Source organism: Haematobia irritans, chromosome 4, assembly GCF_050003625.1.
Source record: "Haematobia irritans isolate KBUSLIRL chromosome 4, ASM5000362v1, whole genome shotgun sequence".
NCBI classification, from domain to species: Eukaryota; Metazoa; Arthropoda; class Insecta; order Diptera; family Muscidae; genus Haematobia; species Haematobia irritans.
The window spans coordinates 40,671,773-40,693,778 of record NC_134400.1 but is presented as its reverse complement, the minus strand read 5'-3'; the positions used below and the strand labels follow the sequence as shown (position 1 = coordinate 40,693,778).

The following is a 22,006-nucleotide window of genomic DNA, read 5'->3' as shown; positions in this document are numbered from 1 at the left end:
TATTTCAATAGAAATATTTCTATAGAATTTTTTTTTCAAAATTTTATTTCTATAGACAATTTTTTGAAAATTTTATTTCTATTAAAAACTTTGTCAAAATTTTATATCTATAGAAAATTTTGTCAAAATTTTATTTCTATATAAAAAAAATTCTATAGATATAAAATTTTGACAAAACTTTCTATAGAAATAACATTTTGACAAAATAGAAATACAATTTTGACAAAATTTTCTATAGAGATAAAATTTTGCAATATTTTCTATTAAAATAAAATTTTGATAAAATTTTGACAAAATTTTCGATATAAGTAAAATTGTGATAAAATTTTCTATAAAAATAAAAATTTGACAAAATTTTCTTCCGAAAAAATTTTCCATAGATATAAATAAAAAAAAAATCTATCAAAATAAAATTTTAACTAAATTTTCTATAGAAATACAATTTTGGCAAAATTTTCTATTGAAATAAAATTTTGACAAAAAAATCTATAGAAATAAACTTTTGAAAAAAATTTCTATAGATATAAATTTTTGAAAAAAATTTTTTCTATAGAAATTAAAATTTGACAAAATTTTCTATAGAAATAAAATTTTAAAAACATTTTCTATAAAAATAAAAATTTGACAACATTTTCTGTAGGAATTAAATTTTGACAAAATTTTCTATGGAAATAAAATTGTGACAAAATTTTCTATAGAGAGAAATAAAATTTTGACAAAAATTTTCTATAGAAATAAAATTTTACAAAAATTTTCTATAGAAATAAAATTTTGACAAAATTTTCTACAGAAATAAATTTTTAACTAAAATAAATAAAATTTTACAAAATTTTTTGCAGAAATAAAATTTAAACCAAATTTTCTATAAAAATAAAATTTTGACAAAATTTTCTATAGAAATAACATTTTGACAAAATTTTCTATAGAATTAAAATGTTGACACAATTTTCTATAGAAATAAAATATTGACAATATTTTCTATAGAAATAAAATTTTAACAAAATTTTCTTTATAAATAAAATTATGACAAAATTTTCTATAGAAATAAAATTTTGACAAAATCTTCTATAGAAATAAAATTTTGACAAAATAGAATAAAATTTTGTCAAAATTTTCTATAGAAATACAATTTTGATATATTTTCTATAAAAATAAAATGTCAACAAAATTTTCTATAGAAATAAAATTTTGATAAAATTTTCTATAGAAATACAATTTTGATAAAATTTTCTATAGAAATAAAATTTCAACAAAATTTTTTATAGAAATAAAATTTTGCAAAAATTTTCAATAGAAACAAAATTTGACAAAATTTTCGATATAAATAAATATTGACAAAATTTTCTATAGAAATACAATTTTGACAAATTTTTTTTATAGAAATACAATTTTGACATAATTTTCTATAGAAATAAAATTTTGACAAAATTTTCTATAGAAATAAAATTTTGACAAAATTTTATATAGAAATAAAATGTCAACAAAATTTTCTATGGAAATACAATTTTAACAAAATTTTCTATAGAAATACAATTTTGACAATAGTTTCTATAGAAATAAAATGTTGACAAAATTTTTTACAGAAATAAAATTTTGACAAAATTTTCAATAGAAATAAATATTTGACAAAATTTTCTACAGAAATAAAATTTTGACAAAATTTTCTATAAAAATAAAATTCAAAATTTTCTATAGAAATAAAATTTTGACAAAATTTTCTATAGAAATACAATTTTGATATATTTTCTATAAAAATAAAATGTCAACAAAATTTTCTATAGAAATAAAATTTCAACAAAATTTTCTATAGAAATAAAATTTTGATAAAATTTTCTATAGAAATAAAATTTGAACAAAATTTTTTATACAAATAAAATTTTGCGAAAATTTTCAATAGAAATACAATGTTGACAAAAATTTTCTATAGAAATAAAATTTTGACAACATTTTCTATAGAAATAAAGTTTTTACAAAATTTAAAGAAATAAAATTTTTCAAAAATTTTCAATAGAAATAAAATTTTGCAAAAATTTTCAATAGCAACAAAATTTGGCAAAATTTTCAATATAAATAAATTTTGACAAAATTTTCTATGGAAATACAATTTTAACAAAATTTTCTATAGAAATACAATATTGACAATAGTTTCTATGGAAATAAAATTTTGACAAAATTTTTTACAGAAATAAAATTTTGACAAAATTTTCAATAGAAATAAATATTTGACAAAATTTTCTACAGAAATAAAATTTTGACAAAATTTTCTATAAAAATAAAATTCAAAATTTTCTATAGAAATAAAATTTTGACAACATTTTCTATAGAAATAAAATTTTGACAAAATTTTCTACAGAAATACAATTTTGACAAAAAATTTCTATAGAAATAAAATTTTGCAAAAATTTTCAATATAAATAAAATTTTGCAAAAATTTTCAATAGAAACAAAATTTGGCAAAATTTTCAATATAAATAAATTTTGACAAAATTTTCTATGGAAATACAATTTTAACAAAATTTTCTATAGAAATACAATTTTGACAATAGTTTCTATAGAAATAAAATGTCAACAAAATTTTCTATAGAAATAAAATTTCAACAAAATTTTCTATAGAAATAAATTTTTGATAAAATTTTCTATAGAAATAAAATTTCAACAAAATTTTTTATACAAATAAAATCTTGCAAAAATTTTCAATAGAAATACAATTTTGACAAAATTTTCTATAGAAATAAAATTTTTACAAAATTTAAAGAACTAAAATTTTGCAATAATTTTCAATAGAAATAAAATTTTGCAAAAATTTTCAATAGCAACAAAATTTGGCAAAATTTTCAATATAAATAAATTTTGACAAAATTTTCTATGGAAATACAATTTTAACAAAATTTTCTATAGAAATACAATTTTGACAATAGTTTCTATGGAAATAAAATGTTGACAAAATTTTTTACAGAAATAAAATTTTGACAAAATTTTCTATAGAAATAAAATTTTGACAAAATTTTCTATAGAAATACAATTTTGATAAAAAATTTTCTATGGAAATAAAATTTTGACAAAATTTTCAATAGAAACAAAATTTGGCAAAATTTTCAATATAAATAAATTTTGACAAAATTTTCTATGGAAATACAATTTTAACAAAATTTTCTATAGAAATACAATTTTGACAATAGTTTCTATGGAAATAAAATTTTGACAAAATTTTCTATAGATATAAAATTTGGCAAAATTTTCTACAGTTCCATCACAATTTCTACCTCACAATTTATTTTTATAAAAAATAATTTCACAAAACGAAGTCTTAAAATAATCTATTATATATTTTTTTCATTTGGTTTTTGAGTAGAGAGTAATACAAATCTAAACTTAAGAATAAAAATATCGCAAATATTACCGAGTTGCTCGTTTGTTTAAAAAAATCTTAATGCTATGTACATCTATGTATGTACTTTTTTTGTATATATAAGTATATGTAAATAATATATCTATGTATTTGTATGGGTGTGTGTATAGCAATTAATATTCTAAATTAATTAATAAAATTTTGAGACACCACACATGCACTATTTTTTTTTTTTTGGGGGGGTCTTATATTAATATCTTATCATAGGACGGTGGTGGAGATTCTTCTACTTGCTCTATTTCTTCTTTATTAGCTTTTGATTCGGGCAGCAATATAGCTATATGATATGGTGGTGGACCTGCCAATTGGATCTGTTGTGGCCCTTGATTTATCTGTTGCTCTAGCATCTCCTGTTGCAAATCATGTAATCCCAAGCCTCCGGCATCATCTGCGCTGGCATCTGCTATAGGCTCTCGATTATCCTCCAGACTACAACGTTCCCGTATCGTTTGATCCCTGGATCCAGAACGTGATGATGTCGTAGATGTGGCAAATAGGATACGTGGTACTTTGCATATGGATACAAAACAAAAGGCAAATACAAATGTGGCTGTAAGAAGCCAAAATAGGCCCACTTCAAATTTGGTACCGTGATTATCGAAATAGACTTTAATTCCGGCTATAAATGCTATAGCCAAAACAAACGATGCAAAAATTCCGAATTTCATGTAATACGGAATGAATTGCAGATCAGCACTCTCAATGGAATGGGTAACATTACGTCGCCGGGTATTACCATGATGAAGAGCACTGCTGCTGCTGCTACTGCCATATATAGCGCGCATTGTATTCGGTGCAGTCGTAGATGAATTGGTGCTGTTGCTGTGATCACATGTGGCTGCGGAAGATAAAGGTCTTGGGAAGACTGTAACAACTCTGGGCGATGATTGATAGAGCTCAGCAGATATGTTGGCAGTTTGATTGGGGCTGAAATTATACGGAGACAGGGAGAGAGTATAATATATTAAAAAGTAAAAAAAAAACTATTTTCTATCGAAATATTTTTGACATTTTCTATAGAAATAAAATTTTGATAAAATTTTCTATAGAAATAAAATTTTGATAAAATTTTCTATATAAATAAAATCTGGACAACATTTTGATGAAATTTTCTATGTAAATAAAATTTTGATCAAATTTTCTATAGAAGTAAAATTTTGACAAAATTTTCTATAGCAACAAAATTTTGACAAAATTTTTTGTATAGAAATAAATTTGGACAAAATTTGCTATAGAAATAAATTTCTGAAATAAATTTGGACAAAATTTGCTATAGAAATAAATTTCTGACAAAATTTTCCATAGAAATAAATTTCTGACAAAATTTTCCATAGCAATAAAATTTTGACAAAAGTTTCTGTAGAAATAAAATTTTGATAAAATTTCCTATAGACCTAAAATTTTGATAAAACTGACTATAGAAACAAAATTTTGATATATGTACGGTCATTGAACTTTATATCCACGTTTAGTTCATAAAAAGTTTGAGACACACTTAAAACGAAGAAAATTTCTTTGGACTCTGGAAAATGTGGCAAAAAATAATACAATAAACAAACAAATAATTTGTTTGCTATAAAACTAAGCTAAAATTAGGGTTAGTTTAACTAGAGACTTTTTTCTTTGTATCGAGCTATTTTCTGTGGAGGACATCGGTAGTCGTTGATTCGTTTAATAAGTTTTCTTTTTAACGGAAAAGATTAAACAATATTAAAAAAAGCTAAAAAGTATACTTTTAGGATTAAAACGATTTACTCTTCCATTTAATGCTTAATCAATATTTAAAACTAAAGCATACTTTTAGGATCGAATATATTTCAAAGCCAGAAAGGATACAAAGCAATGGGAAAGTACTTTCCCAATAGATGTCGCTAGTTCATTTTATTCCAAATAACACGGTTGAGTGACAAGGCATTTTAGAGTTGCATTCTATGCTGTTGTCGAGGAAATGATGCCCAACATTTTCTATAGAAATAAAATTTTGACAAAATTTTCTATAGAAATAAAATTTTGACAATATTTTCTATAGAAATAAAATTTTGACAAAAATTTCTATAAAGTAAAATTTTGACAAAATTTTCTATAGAAATAAAATTTTGACAAAATTTTCTATAGAAATAAAATTTTGACAAATATTTTCTATAGAAATAAAATTTTGAAAAAAAAATTCTATAAAGTAAAATTTTGACAAAATTTGCTATAGAAATAAAATTTTGACAAAATTTTCTATAGAAATAAAATTTTGACAAAATTTTCTATAGAAATAAGATTTTGACAAAATTTTCTATAGAAATAAAATTTTGACAATATTTTCTATAGAAATAAAATTTTGACAAACATTTCTATAAAGTAAAATTTTGACAAAATTTTCTATAGAAATAAAATTTTGACAAAATTTTCTATAGAAATAAAATTTTGACAAATATTTTCTATCGAAATAACATTTTGAAAAAAAAATTCTAGAAAGTAAAATTTTGACAAAATTTTCTATAGAAATAAAATTTTGACAAAATTTTCTATAGAAATAAAATTTTGACAAATATTTTCTATAGAAATAAAATTTTGACAAAAAATTCTATAGAAATAAAATTTTGACAAAATTTTCTATAGAAATAAGATTTTGACAAAATTTTCTATAGAAATAAAATTTTGACAAAATTTTCTATAGAAATAAAATTTTGACAAAATTTTAAATAGAAATAAAATTTTGACAAAATTTTCTATAGAAATAAAATTTTGACAAATATTTTCTATAGAAATAAAATTTTGTCAAATATTTTCTATAGAAACAAAGTTTTGACAAAATTTTCTGTAGAAATACAATTTTGACAAAATTTTCTATAGAAATAAAATTTTGAAAAAATTTTCTATAGAAATAAAATTTTGACAAATATTTTCTATAGAAATAAAATTTTGAAAAAAAATTCTATAAAGTAAAATTTTGACAAAATTTTCTATAGAAATAAAATTTTGACAAAATTTTCTATAGAAATAAAATTTTGACAAATATTTTCTATAGAAATAAAATTTTGAAAAAAATTTCTATAGAAATAAAATTTTTACAAAATTTTCTATAGAAATAAGATTTTGACAAAATTTTCTATAGAAATAAAATTTTGATAAAATTTTCTATAGAAATAAAATTTTGACAAAATTTTCTATAGAAATAAAATTTTGACAAATATTTCTATAGAAATAAAATTTTGACAAATATTTTCTATAGAAACAAAGTTTTGACAAAATTTTCGATAGAAATAAAATTTTGACAAATATTTTCTATACAAATAAAATGTTGACAACATTTTCTATAAAAATAAGATTTTGACAAAATTTTCTATAGAAATAAAATTTTGACAAAATTTTCTATAGAAATAAAATTTTGACAAAATTTTCTATAGAAATAAAATTTTGACAAAATTTTCTATAGAAATAAGATTTAAAAAAATTTTCTATAGAAATAAAATTTTGACAAAATTTTCCATAGAAATAAAATTTTCACAAAATTTTCTATAGAAATAAAATTTTGAAAAAAAATTCTGTAATGTAAAATTTTGGCAAAATTTTCTATAGAAATAAAATTTTGACAAAATTTTCGATAGAAATAAAATTTTGACAAATATTTTCTATAGAAATAAAATTTTGAAAAAAATTTCTATAAAGTAAAATTTTGACAAAATTTTCTATAGAAATAAAATGCATCCTCTACTTGCAGCAAAACTATCAACCAATTTTAATTCACTCAACCCAACGTGAACTACACTTGAACCTTCCGAAAAAAGGTTTGATGGTCGACTACTGCCTAAACAAATTTGCAAGCACATCTCTTTTCCTTTGCCAAACTCAAATCGATTTGAATGTAGTTGGCTGGGTTTGTTTTTGAGTGTGGCTCCTCTATCTTCATTCGTTTTCGTTTTATTTCAGCTTAAGCTGAAATCAAAAACAACAATAATGATTGAAGAGAAACCAACGTTTGGTAACGAAATAAAATTTTAACAAAATTTGCTATAGAAGTAAAATTTTGAGAACATTTTCTATAGAAGTACAATTTTGACAAACTTTTTGTGAACTTCCATTGAGGACAATTTGTACTAAAAACTCGAAACAAATAATTCCAACCCACTTACCTTTGATTCTGAAGAGAAGTGCTTTCCGCCAATGAATTAAGAGTGGAGTCCGTGGATTGAGTGATTTGTTGTACATTGGAATTCGTCGTATGACACGTCGATTGCTGATGAGCCACTGCCGATGTGGGATATGTTCTCACAGACATATTCCCAAATTGGGGATGACGATAACGTTGCTGCTGATAAGGATTTTGCTGTTGTAGGTGGTGACTAGATGTTTGGACGGCCGACAAAGTAGACGACATTTGTGCTGGGTTTGTGGCATAGGAAGAAGAATTAAGATTGTTACCAGTAGGCGACGTTGGTCCAGCTGTTAAGTGGGTGCTGCTAGTGGACGAATGATTATTATTACTGGAATTTGGAATATTTGTAGAATGATATTGACGATTGTTGTTGTAATAGTGATGGGCATTTTGGGTACGTAGATGATTGTGATTACGAGTGGAAGGCGTATGGGTTGATTGTCCCACGCCAACACCACCAGTTACAGCACCATGACTATTGTTATTGTTGTTGGTGGAATATGAACCACTAGTGCTTGGGTAATTCGGTGAGCGATAATTGCTATTTGTTGCCGATATGGTGGTTGCACCAGCTGTACATGCATTACTTCCACCGGCCACGATATTATTTCCTCCACTCGCCGCCACATGGTGGTGGTATTGGGATGTAGATTGTTGTGCTTGTTGTTGGTGTTGCTGACGATGAATACCAGCACTGCTGGATTTGTGACCACCAGTTCTACGTGGCGGATGGCCAAAACTCACCCCAGCTCCTCCACCTGCCCCGGATAGGGAGGCAGCCACTCTGGATCTTCCAAAACCACATTGTGGCGAACGTTTGTCTATCCAGAAATGCATTTCGTTTTACTTTAATTCGGCACTTTGGTTGTCTATTGCCTTTTAGGGAGACCTTTAAAGAAAACAAAAAAAAACAGACAACTACAATATTGTATTTAGGATGAACAATCGCAAAAGAAGAAGACGTTGAAGATACTTGGAATAAAAGGAAACTACAAGAAAACTTTTGCTTTACGCATACACATTCGCTATTTCTATACTAGGAAAGAAACAAAGACTTTTGGAATTTTGTTCTTTGTTTGTTGTTCTACAGGAAGTTGTTGACACTCAAACAAGATGACAGCAGTAACATGTTAGCCACTTAAACTCCCATACTTCCTTATTCATAATGTAGAGGGGGCATTAAAAACAAAAAAAATCCATCAGTCATGACAGAGACAATAGACACTTGAGATATGTAAGATGATGCCATTTCACTATTTCAGATGTCCCCGAACATACGGAGCTCTACTAGAATTATATCCATAAGATTGCGCTTTTTAAAGATTAGGGCCAACTAAAAATCTTATGGATATAATTCTAGTAGGGCTCCGTATATATATATAACAGGTTGGCTGATAAGTCCCCGGTCTGACACATAGATGGCGTCGCTAGTATTAAACAAGGCCGTAGCCAGGATTTTAATTCGGGAGGGGGGGGGGGGTTGGTTCAACTTAAAAAAAAAATTTCATATAATCTCATGTGTAGAAAATTTTATTTATGCATAGGTATGTATACAATATTTATACCCTGCTCCACACTGTGGAACAGGGTATTATAAGTTAGTGCATATGTTTGCAACACCCAGAAGGAGACGAGATAGACACATGGTGTCTTTGGCAAAAATGCTCAGGGTGGGCTCTTGAGTCGATATAGCGATGTCCGTCTGTCCGTCTGTCCGTGAACACATTTTTGTAATCAAAGTCTAAGTCGCAGTTTTAGTCCAATCGACTTCAAATTTGGCACAAGTATGTGTTTTGGCTCAGAATAGATCCCCATTGAGTTTTAAAGAAATCGGCTCAGATCTAGATATAGCTCCCATATATATATTTCGCCCGATATGGACTTATATGGCCCCAGAAGCCAGAGTTTTAACCTAATTTGATTAAAATTTTGCACAAGAAGAACAATTAATACTATAGTCAAGTGTACCAAATGTTATTGAAATCGGTTCAGATTTAGATATAGCTCCCATATATATCTTTCGCCCGATATGGACTAATACGGTCCCAGAAGCCAGAGCTTTACCCCAATTTGGTTTAAATTTTGCACAGGGAGTAGAATTAGCATTGTAGCTATCCGTGCCAAATTTGGTTGAAATCGGTTCAGATTTAGATATAGCTCCCATATATAGCTTTCGGCCGATTTACACTAATTTGACCATAGAGGCCAATTTTTAACTCCGATTTAGTTGAAATTTTGTACAGGGAGTAGAATAAACATTGTTGCTATGCGTGCCAAATTTGGTTGAAGTCGGTTCAGATTTAGATATAGCTCCCATATAAATGTTTTTCTGATTTCGACAAAAATGGTCAAAATACCAACATTTTCCTTGTAAAATCGCCACTGCTTAGTCAAAAAATTGTAAAAATTACTCTAATTTTCCTAAACTGCTAATACATGTATATCGAGCGATAAATCATAAATAAACTTTTTCGAAGTTTCCTTAAAATTGCTTCAGATTTAAACGTTTCCCAAATTTTTTTACTAAAATTGTGTTCCACCCTAGTGCATTAGCCGACTTAAATTTTGAGTCTATAGATTTTGTAGAAGTCTATCAAATTCTGTCCAGATCGAGTGATATTTAAATGTATGTATTTGGGACAAACCTTTATATATAGCCCCCAACATATTTGACGGATGTGATATGGTATCGAAAATTTAGATCTACAAAGTGGTGCAGGGTATAATATAGTCGGCCCCGCCCGACTTTAGACTTTCCTTACTTGTTTTATAATATTAAATTGAGCCGACGGGCTTTTTGGGCAGCAAATAAATCAATTACTTCTTCAGTCGGCACATTTATTCGGCGATGAACCGACATTAATGGCAATCCATTGAGTCTACTCTCGCTAGTCGAATTTCTAAGATACGTCTTTAATCTCTTCATTGTTGAAAATGAAAGTTCGGATGAGTACGTAGTAACTGCAGGGATGGAAAATGCAGTACTATAGTACTTTTTTCAATACTTTTTCACCCCGGTCAGTACCGTAGTACCCCCGCGAATGATTTAGTACCTTTTGTGTAGACATTTTTGAGTCGATATCAGATTTATGGTACAATAGCTTTGACAAAATATTTTAATATTTTGAGAAAGTCTTTATCAACCTTATTTGCTAATAGTCTTTTAAAATATGGCAAAACAAACATGTTCATGTGGGAAGAAAATCTCGATTTTGTAAAAGACATAGTCAAAAACCGGATTTTATTGAACTTCAAGAATGTTTTAGTCGAAAAAAGAATGTGATTCTATATTATCGATTTTTTATTTCGGTAGAAAATGTTGTCAAAATTTTATTTCTATATAGAATTTTTGCAAAATTTTATTTTTATAGAAAATTTTGTCAAAAATTTATTTCAATTGAAAATTTTGTACAAATTTTATTTCTATAGGAAATTTTTGCAAAATTTTATTTTATTTTCTTTAAAATTTAGTCTCTTGACAATAATTTTCCAGTGAAATTTTTGTTGAAATTTAGTAAAAAGTACCTTTCCGCTCAAAAAATACCTTTTTTGTACTTTCTTAAAAATTGTATTTTCCATCCCTGAGTAACTGGCAAAGTGACAAAAATTTTTAAAAGAATATGCACGTTTGGAAATATATCTTTATTGCACTCTCCAAGTGCTTCCATCGCTGAATTAGGCAGGTTCTTTTCGCAGGTTTTGCGCCATTTCATTTACACATGTGTGTTTGGCTGTTTCGTTGTTGTTGCTATGGCCAAACAAAGCGAGTTATGTTCACAAAAAGAACAACAAACACAAATAAAAAGCAGAAAGACATTTTCCAAAAATGAAATTTGTGGTGCGAGAACAAAAACAGTTTGTTTTTTCGACCGTCGTTTTGACGGGCTTTTCAACTAGTATTCTATGATTTGTGCAAGTTTTATAGGTAAGCGTTTTTCAAAATAAAACCTCCAGCTTTTGTTCAACATCTTCGATAAGATTTTTCTATGCAGCTAAAAATATATATTTATTTATATAAAAATATTCATTCATCTCGCGGGGGGGTTTGATCCCCCTCATCCCCCCCCCCTTGAATACGGCCTTGGTATTAAATGCATATTATTTTGATATAGTACCAACCTTCAAATGATTCGTGTCAAAATTTGACGTCTGTAAGTCAATTAGTTTGTGAGATAGAGCATCTTTTGTGAAGCAACTTTTGTTATTGTGAAAAAAATGGAAAAAAAGGAATTTCGTGTTTTCATAAAATACTGTTTTCTGAAGGGGAAAAATACGGTGGAAGCAAAAACTTGGCTTGATAATGAGTTTCCGGACTCTGTCCCAGGGAAATCAACAATAATTGATTGGTATGCAAAATTCAAGCGTGGTGAAATGAGCACGGAGGACGGTGAACGCAGTGGACGCCCGAAAGAGGTGGTTACCGAGGAAAACATAAAATAAATCCACAAAATGATTTTGAATGACCATAAAATGAAGTTAATCGAGATAGCAGAGGCCTTAAAGATATCAAAGGAACGTGTTGGTCATATCATTCATCAATATTTGGATATGAGGAAGCTCTGTGCAAAATGGGTTCCGCGCGATCTCACATTTGACCAAAAACAACAACGTGTTGATGATTCTGAGCGGTGTTTGCAGCTGTTAACTCGTGATACACACGAGTTTTTACGTCGATATGTGACAATGGATGAAACATGGCTCCATCACTACACTCCTGAGTCCAATCGACAGTCGGCAGAGTGGACAGCGACCGGTGAACCGTCTCCGAAGCGTGGAAAGACTCAAAAGTCCGCTGGCAAAGTAAAGGCCTATGTTTTTTGGGATGCGCATGGAATAATTTTTATCGATTATCTTGAGAAGGGAATAACCATCAACAGTGACTATTATATGGCGTTATTGGAGCGTTTGAAGGTCGAAATCGCGGCAAAACGGCCCCATATGAAGAAGAAACAAGTGCTGTTCCACCAATACAACGCACCGTGCCACAAGTCATTGAGAACGATGGCAAAAATTCATGAATTGGACTTCGAAGTGCTTCCCCACCCACCGTATTCTCCAGATCTGGCCCCCAGCGACTTTTTCCTCTTCTCAGACCTCAAAAGGATGCTCGCAGGGAAAAAATTTGGCTGCAATGAAGAGGTGATCGCCGAAACTGAGGCCTATTTTGAGGCAAAACCGAAGGAGTACTACCAAAATGGTATCGAAAAATTGGAAGGTCGTTATAATCGTTGTATCACTCTTGAAGGGAACTATGTTGAATAATAACAAGTATATACGGCCGTAAGTTCGGCCAGGCCGAATCTTATATACACTCCACCATGGATTGCGTAGAAACTTCTACGAAAGACTGTCATCCACAATCGAAATACTTGGGTTGTGGTATCTTAAAACTTCTTAACATCGTTTTCTAAATTGTGAGTTAGTCCATACGTGGTATATATTAGACAAAAAAGTTATGCATAGTTAAGTCTACAAATAATTACGAATCGATATGAACTTTTTGCACGGTACGTAGAGAGCCAGAATTGAAATATGGGGGTCGCTTATATGAGGGCTATATACAATTATGAACTTGATATGGACCAATTTTTGTGTGATTGGAAATCGATTTATCTGAGGGATATATAACTATAGACCGATATGGACCTAGTTAGGCATGGTTGTTAACGACCATATACTAGCACAATGTACCAAATTTCAACTCACTCGGATGAAATTTGCTCCTCCAAGAGGCTCCAAAACCAAATCTCGGGATCGGTTTATATGGGGCTATATATGATTATGGACTGATATGGACCACTTTTGGCATGGTTGTTAAATATCATATACGATAACCACGTACCAAATTTCAAGCAGATCGGATGAATTTTGCTTTTTCAAAAGGCACCGGAGGTCAAATCTGGGGATCGGTTTATATGGGAGCTATAAATAATTATGGGCTGATAGGAACCAATTCCTGCATGGTTGTTGGATACCATATACTAACATCACGTACCAAATTTCAACCAAATGGAAAGAATTTTGCTCTTCCAAGGGGCTCTGAAGTCAAATCTGGGGATCGCTTTATATGGGGCCTATATATAATTATGGACCGATTTCGACCAATTTTTGCAAGGGAGTTTGAGGCCATATATTAACACCACGTACCAAATTTCAACTGAATCAGATGAATTTTGGTCTTCCAAGAGGCTCCGGAGGTCAAATCTGGTGATCGGTTTATATGGGGGCTATATATAATTATGGACCGATGTGGACCAATTTTTACATGGTTGTTAGAGACCATATACTAACACCATGTACCAAATTTCAGCCGGATCGGATGAAATTTGCTTCTCTTAGAGGCCTCGCAAGCCAATTCGGGGGATCGGTTTATATGGGAGCTATATATAATTATGGACCGATGTGAACCAATTTTTGCATGGTTGTTAGAGACCATATACTAACACCATGTACCAAATTTCAGCCGGATCGGATGAAATTTGCTTCTCTTAGAGGCCTCGCAAGCCAAATTTGGGGGTCCGTTTACATGGGGGCTATACGTAAAAGTGGACCGATATGGCCCATTTGCAATACCATCCGACCTACGTCAATAACAACTACTTGTGCCAAGTTTCAAGTCGATAGCTTGTTTCGTTCGGAAGTTAGCGTGATTTCAACAGACGGACGGACGGACATGCTCAGATCGACTCAGAATATATATACTTTATGGGGTCTTAGAGCAATATTTCGATGTGTTACAAACGGAATGACAAAGTTAATATACCCCCCTTCCTATGGTGGAGGGAATAAAAACGAATTTTGACAATAAAATGTGTTTTTCTTTGTTAGACCGGGGACTTATCAGCCAACCTGTTATATATAAGATGAGATATCCCCGAATTTAGGATGAGATGTCCTCGAACTTACGATGAGATGTCCCAGAACTTAAGATGAGATGTCCCCGATCTCAAGATGAGATGTGTCCGATCTTAAGATGAGATGTCCCAGATCTCAAGATGAGATGTGTCCGAACTTAAGATGAGATGTCCCAGATCTCAAGATGAGATGTGTCCGAACTTAAGATGAGATGTCCCCGAACTTAAGATGAGATGTCACCGAACTTAAACATACAAAGAGCTACTAGAATTAAATCCATATGATTTTTAGTTGGTCGTACTCTTCAAAAGTCACATGTATATATTTAACAACAGTCTGATTATTTTTGTGAAACAACCTCAGTTGAAAAGTAGACACCAGTATGTTCAAAACGAAAAGTTGACTAAATGTGAGGTATCTGTTTATTATCCCAAAGAAATATAGGTAAGTAATTGAGATGAAACCCTGCTTAATAAAATAAAATTTTAACAAAATACCCTGCTTAATAAAATAAAATTTTAACAAAATTTTCTACAGAAATAAAACTTTGACAAAAATTTTCTATAGAAATAAAATTTTAACAAAATTTTCTACAGAAATAAAATTTTGTTAAAAAATTTCTATAGAAATAAAATTTTGATAAAATGTTCTCTAGAAATTTGGAAAAATTTTTACCAAAAAACTACCAAACAAAACAATCTTATTTTGCAAAATTCTATTTTTATAGAAAATCTTGTCAAAATGTTATTTCTATAGAAAATTTTGTCAAAATTTTATTTCCATAGAAAATTTTGTCAACATTTTATTTCCATAGAAAATTTTGACAAAATTTTATTTCCATAGAAAATTTTATTTCTATAGAAAATTTTGTTAAAATTTTATTTCTATATACAATTTTGTCCAAATTTTCTAAAGAAATAAAATGTTGACAAAAATTTTCTATTAAAATAAAATATTTCTATAGAGAATTTTGTCAAAATTTTATTTCCATAGAAAATTTTGTCAAAATTTTATTTCCATAGAAAATTTTTTCAAAATTTTATTTCCATAGAAAATTTTGTCAACATTTTATTTCTATAGAAAATTTTGTCGAAATTTTATTTCTATAGAAAATTTTGTCCAATTTTGTTCTTATAGAAAATTTTGTCCTAATTTTTTTCTATAGAAAATTTTGTTAAAATTTTATTTCTATAGAAAATTTTGTTAGAATGTTATTTCTATAGAAAATTTTATTTCTACACATAATTTAGATTGAAGTACCTCATAGTTGGAGAGAAGTATTTTGAAAAATCCAGCAAACAGTAAAAATTCTACAATTTTTGGTAGAATTGTACCAAACTTGCTTTGATCCCCAAAACTAATTAATTCGAGAGAAATATATCATGTTTGGACGATACAAAGATTGTTGTACAAATTCTAAAAATATATAAGTTTGAAAAAATATGTTTGAGAATATATGCTACAGAAATCATTTTTTATAGTGTACTTAAGCCATAATCCCTCTTAAATATTATGATTGGTTCAATAAACATTAATTCTCGGGAAATACCAACTCATGGGAATTTTAGTTTTTTTTTCCAAAGGAAAACTTCTGAGAGGAAGTAAGTAATTTCATTCTTTTGTTAATAATTGAGATATGTCAAAGATGAGCAAAAACAAAAAGAGCAATATTCATGTGTATATGTGTGTATGTAATCTCTATGATGACAGTGTTGCCCATAAAGATGAACAAAACCTTTTGTTGGTTTGGTCGAAACTGGGATTGAACCCATGAACCATGCAAGGCGGGCATGCAAATCATTGCACTACCATGACTCCTATTTTTTGGTTATTTGGTTATAAAAGCTTCTCAATTTAGGCACACAACAACCAGAAAGATATTGGCAACACTGATGGCATGGTGCCAGCAACAATGGGAGAGAGAGCGCGAAAAGCTAGAGCAAGTGATAAATGATGAGTTAATTTCATTCGTTGTTTACACAGCAGTAAAGGCGTTATTTGCATACAAGCTTTGAATCATTACGCTTCATTTCACGACTCTTTGTTAGAGGACGAGAAAACAAGAAATGAACATCATTGACCTTGGTATGTGACGGAATTTACTTAGCAATACACAATAACCTACTCAATTACAGGAATATTCAACGTTTAAAAAGAATAACTGACAAAAAGTGTTACCAAGTTTAATATGATATATCAGTCAAATTAGAAACGAGAGCAACACACTGAAAAAAAATATTTAAAGATTACACAGCATAACTTTTAGGACGTGCAATTCACAAAATATGAAGGAAAACTTTCTTTGAAATAATGAAATTTTTATTAAAATAAAGATTACTTCAATTTTTCTTTTATTAAATTTTATTTCTATAAAAAATGTTGTCAAAGTTTTATTTTTATAAAAAATTTGTTAAATAATTATTTCTATAGAAAATTTTGTCAAAATTTTATTTCTATAGAAAATTGTGTGAATATTTATTTCTATAGGAAATTTTGTCAAAATTATATTTCTATAGAAAATTTGTCAAAATTTTATTTGTATAGAATATTTTGTCAAACTTTTATTTCTATAGGAAATTTTCTCAAAATTTTATTTCTAAAGAAAATTTTGTCGAAATTTTGTTTCTATAGAAAATTTTCTCAAAATTTTATTCCTATAGAAAATTTTGTCAAAATTTTATTTTCTCAAAATTTTATTCCTATAGAAAATTTTGTCAAAATTTTATTTTTATAGAATATTTTCTCAAAATTTTATTTCTATAGAAAAATTTGTCAAAATTTTATTTCTATAGAAAAATTTGTGAAAATTTTATTTCTATAGAAATTTTTGTGAAAATTTTATTTCTATCGAAAATTTTGTCAACATTTTACTTCTATAGAAAATTTTGTCAAAATTTTATTTCTATCGAAAATTTTGTCAAGATTTTATTTTTATAGAATATTTTATAAACATTTTATTTTAATAGAAAAATTTGTCAAAATTTTATTCCTAAAGAAAATTTTGTTAAACTTTTTTTCTATTTTATTTTATTATTATTATTTTAAAAATTTATTTCTATAGAAAATTTTGTCAAAATTTTATTTCTAAAGAAAATTTTGTCAAAAGCTTCCCCAAAATAGTAGTAGTGAAAATGTTCGTTTTGGAACCGGAAGTGATGCAAAATTGCAGCAGAAGCGATGAATTTAGTATGAGCTTGTCATAGGACGGATGTTCACCATTTTAACAGTCGTTGCACTGAATTTGCATGACTTTTTAAGTTGTGCTCCGTATTCAGTATTTTGTATGTGAATTAAAAAAATTGTGATATTTTGCCAAATAAATAATTTTTATTTTTTTAAGCATTATAAAGCCTCCCTGAAACGTTTGACTTCAAATATAAAAAAAATCGCAAATTTTATAGAATGGACGGACTCAGCATTTTTTCGACGAAATTTAAATAATTTGCACCATTTTATAATTAAAGTTAAAATGACCCATTAAAAATATGAAAAAAGCGAGTTATAAGTATTTGAATTAAAAATAATTCATGTGAAGTTACACTAAAAAAAAACATCTCTGGGAGGACATATTTGAAAGTGCTTTTAAAGTTGTGCATTTAGAAGAAATTTTTTGTTGAACTATTTAGTTAAAATTTTCTAAAAATAATTTAAATTTTCTAAAAATAACCAAAATTTTTCTTCCTGGTGAGTTTATTGTTTTTTTTTTTTCAGTGTATGATCTTGTCATCCAAAATTTTGCCTTATAATTGTTTTCTTTTGAAGTGGTAATGAATTCGTCTTTATAATCTTTATTGAGTTTCGCATTTTAGATGTTTGAATTATGCCAATTCCATATGTGACGTATACGTAATTGTCAACAACAAACCCGTGAACAAGCTTATCATACGTATACGCCACAATGGCCCCTTTGCTGCAGTTTATTTATCCTCAAGAAAGGCTTACAAACACGAATTAAAATTAATTAAATTAATTTTCAATGGGAGGAATGAGAAATAAAAACCAAGTTTTTGGAGTTCTCAGTAGATTTTGAGCCTAATGTGAACAAATTTTCTATAGAAATCAAATTTTCAAAAATTTTTCTATAGAAATAAAATTTTGACAAAATTTTCTATAGAAATAGAATTTTGACGAAATATTCTATAGAAATAAAATTTTGACAAGACTTTTTATACCAATAAAATTTTGACAAAATTTTCTATATAAAATAAAATTTTGCAAAAATTTTCTATAAAAATAAAATTTTGTCAAAATTTTCTATAAAAATAAAATTTTGTCAAAATGTTCTATAGAAACAAAATTTTAACAAATTTAGTCTATAAAAATAAAATTTTGCAAAAATTTTCTATAGAAATAAAATTTTGCAAAATTTTCTATAGAAATAAATTTTTGGCAAAATTTTCTATAGAAATAAAATTTTGGCAAAATTGTCTATAGAAATAAAATTTTGACAAAATTTTCTTTAGAAATAAAATTTTGACAAAATTTTTTATAGAAATAAAATTTTGACAAAATTTTCTATAGAAATAAAATTTTGATAAAATTTTCTATAGAAATAAAGATTGGACAACATTTTCTAAGGAAACAAAATTTTGCAAAAATTTTCTATAGAAATAAAATTTTGCAAAAATTTTCTATAGAAATAAAATTTTGACAAAATTTTCTATAGAAATAAAATTTTCCAAAAATTTTCTATAGAAATAAACTTTTGCAAAAATTTTCTATAGAAATAAAATTTTGCAAAAATTTTCTATAGAAATAAAATTTTATTTGTTATTTTGATCTCAGCTTAAAAACCATTGCCTTTACTAAACTACAAGAGTAGCTTAACTATCAGAGGAAAAGAAAAATTGACAAAAATTTCTATAGAAATAAAATTTTGCAAAAATTTTGTGTAGAAATAAATTTTGACAAAATTTTCTAAAGAAATAAAGATTGGACAAAATTTTTTTATAGAAATCAAATTTTGACAAATATTTCTATAGAAATAAAATTTTGACAAAATTTTCTATGGAAACAAAATTTTGACAAATTTTTCTATAGAAATAAAATTTTGACATAAATTTCTATAGAAATAAAATTTTTACATAAATTTCTATAGAAATAAAATTTTTCAAAAATTTTCTATAGAAATAATTTTGCATAAATTTTCTATAGAAATAAAATTTTACAAAAATTTTCTATAGAAATAAAATTTTACAAAATTTTCTATAGAAATAAAATTTTACAAAAATTTTCTATAGAAATAAAATTGTGCAAAAATTTTCTATAGAAATAAAATTGTGCAAAAATTTTTTATAGAAATGCAATTCAATAAAAAAAAATCTCTAAAAATAAAATTTTGACAAAATTTTCTATAGAAAAAATTCTGATTCTAGAATTAAAGTGTCATAAGGGTAACACTGTAGCTGCCCTACCATACAATGTAATATATTGTGTGAGTGTGAATGGGAGTGTGTGTATGTGCTTTGTTCATATCTCAAAAATCTCAACAACAGTATGAGATTATGGTGTGAATGTAGATGAATGAAAATATGAGAGGACTTTCTTTAATACATGTGGCCGTACAATGTGTGCATGTATCCTACGAATGCAAACCATGCAAACCTTTGTGTTCATATGGTAATGCGTTACTTCTTGAAGTAAATACTAGTATATGATGTTGTCTTATTCCCATTTGCTACTGCATCTGTGGATGTGGTGCAATATAAATACGTTTAGTATGAAAATCTTACCTTGTTTTTGTGTCTTTGGCTTTTTTCCTTATGCTGCTACTTATAATTGCTTATTACGTTTCTCTTAGATTTTCATGCATATATTGGCAAATTAAATAGTTTTTCTTTTTAATTGTACCATATTGGTTTTTTCCGATACTGTAGCTTAAACTCTTGTCTGTTTGTATGTTACTATGTGTGTGTATTTTATAGAATGTGCGATTTAGGACTTGTGATTTGCTTCGTGCACATAGCGAAAATAGTAACTTAAATGTCCTTGGTTAAATTTTCTAGTGCAATGACATTGTTTCGTTTTTTTTATCTTTTCTAGTATTTTTTTCGTTTTGTTCACTTTGACCCGCACATCATTTGATTTCTAGAAATGCAATAATGTTCTTTATGCAGTTTTTCATGTATTCAATTTCACATTTTCCCCTGCTCCAGTTTAAACTTTCACTCGAAATATTGACGAAAATTTCAATTTCACTTTTCATTGAATTGCATTTGCTTGTGGTTCAAAAAAATACATATGATATATACCATACATATGTACAGAAATAGAATTTCGCATGTTGTCCTGACATTTACTAGGGAATCAAGGACACTTGCAGTATATGCTGACCAGAAAACTTCATCCGCACTCTATTATAATCAACACAGATGTAACAACAACAAAAAAAATATTATAGGTGAAAGTAGTGCAATATTTCTGACTATAGTCATACCCACACACACCACAGCTAACCGACGAACTATAAAGCACAGGCCCTTACACTATTCTGCAAATATAATCATTATTTTATTTTTATTGGGTTTAAATCACATTTGCACTATTGTTTTGATTGTTTTGTATACACCAACTAACTAACTAATGATTGTAATAGAAATACTCTGCTAGTCTGCGACTGTATTGTTTTTGTTTTCGGTATGTGTTGATGTTAACAGAAAAGAACAACGGTGATGAGGATGATAATGGTTAGATAGATTGAGTGAGAGAGAGAGAGAAGTTTTATATGACAAGCGCATTACATACAAGAATTGTTATGACCGTTATAATTTTGTGTTGCCAATCTACTAAAAAGTACTGTAGTATATAGCATAACCAGAATTTTAAAAATAAATGAAATAAACACAACCATAGCGGTTGACTGAAAGCTAAATTTAGTTTAAGGGTATTTTTTATGGAAAGCTTAAAATATGTGACAGCTAGTGATGTGTCGCCAAATGAAAATCAATTCTGGCATAGTGTTGTTATTAATTTCTAAATGTTTCAAGATTATCTCTATGTTATGTGGCAATTCTATTTTCTGTAAAATCGACAAATAATACGACTTATATACTTTTATATAACTAGAATATGGAATATCGATATTGATACATAGAAAATTTTGTCAAAATTTTATTTCAATAGAAACTATTGTCACCATTTTATTTCTATAGAAACTATTGTCAAAATTTTATTTCCATAGAAAATTTTTGCAAAATTTTATTTCTATAAAAAATTTTTGGCAAAATTTTATTTCTATAAAAAATTTTTGCAAAATTTTATTTCTATAGAAAATTTTTGCAAAATTTTATTTCTATAGAAAATTTTTGTAAAATTTTATTTCTAAAGAAATTTATTGCAAAATTTTATTTTTATAGAAAATGTTGTCAAAATTTTATTTCTATAGAAAATTTTGTCAAAATTTTATTTCTATAGAAAATTTTGTCAAAATTTTATTTCTATAGAAAATTTTGTCAAAATTGTAGTTCTATAAAAAATTTTGTCAAAATGTTGCTTCTATAGAAAATTTTTGCAAAATTTTATTTCTAGAAAATTATTGCAAAATTTTATTTTTAAGGAAAATTATTGCAAAATTTTATTCCTATAGAAAATTTTTG

At 27.4% G+C, this 22,006-nt stretch overlaps 1 protein-coding gene across 1 annotated transcript; it reads right to left on the bottom strand.

Annotated features, from left to right (window-relative positions):
- Window positions 1–3,307: 3,307 nt before the first annotated feature.
- On the bottom strand, window positions 3,308–20,955 carry LOC142233803 (uncharacterized). Its single transcript, XM_075304832.1, has 3 exons — window positions 20,144–20,955; window positions 7,534–8,445; window positions 3,308–4,336 (listed from the first exon to the last, which is right to left on the bottom strand). The coding sequence occupies exons 2-3, from the start codon at window positions 8,391–8,393 to the stop codon at window positions 3,595–3,597; spliced, it is 1,602 nt and encodes a 533-aa protein (XP_075160947.1). The 5' UTR covers window positions 8,394–8,445; window positions 20,144–20,955; the 3' UTR covers window positions 3,308–3,594.
- Between the last annotated feature and the right edge of the window lie 1,051 nt (window positions 20,956–22,006).

Excerpts from the sequence above, each read along its gene's own strand:
- LOC142233803 (XM_075304832.1), bottom strand. The coding sequence starts at position 8,393 with ATGCATTTCTGGATAGACAAACGTTCGCCACAATGTGGTTTTGGAAGA. Across the intron at positions 4,337-7,533 it reads ACTTCTCTTCAGAATCAAAG|CCCCAATCAAACTGCCAACA; the intron begins GTAAGTGGGTTG and ends GTATAATTTCAG.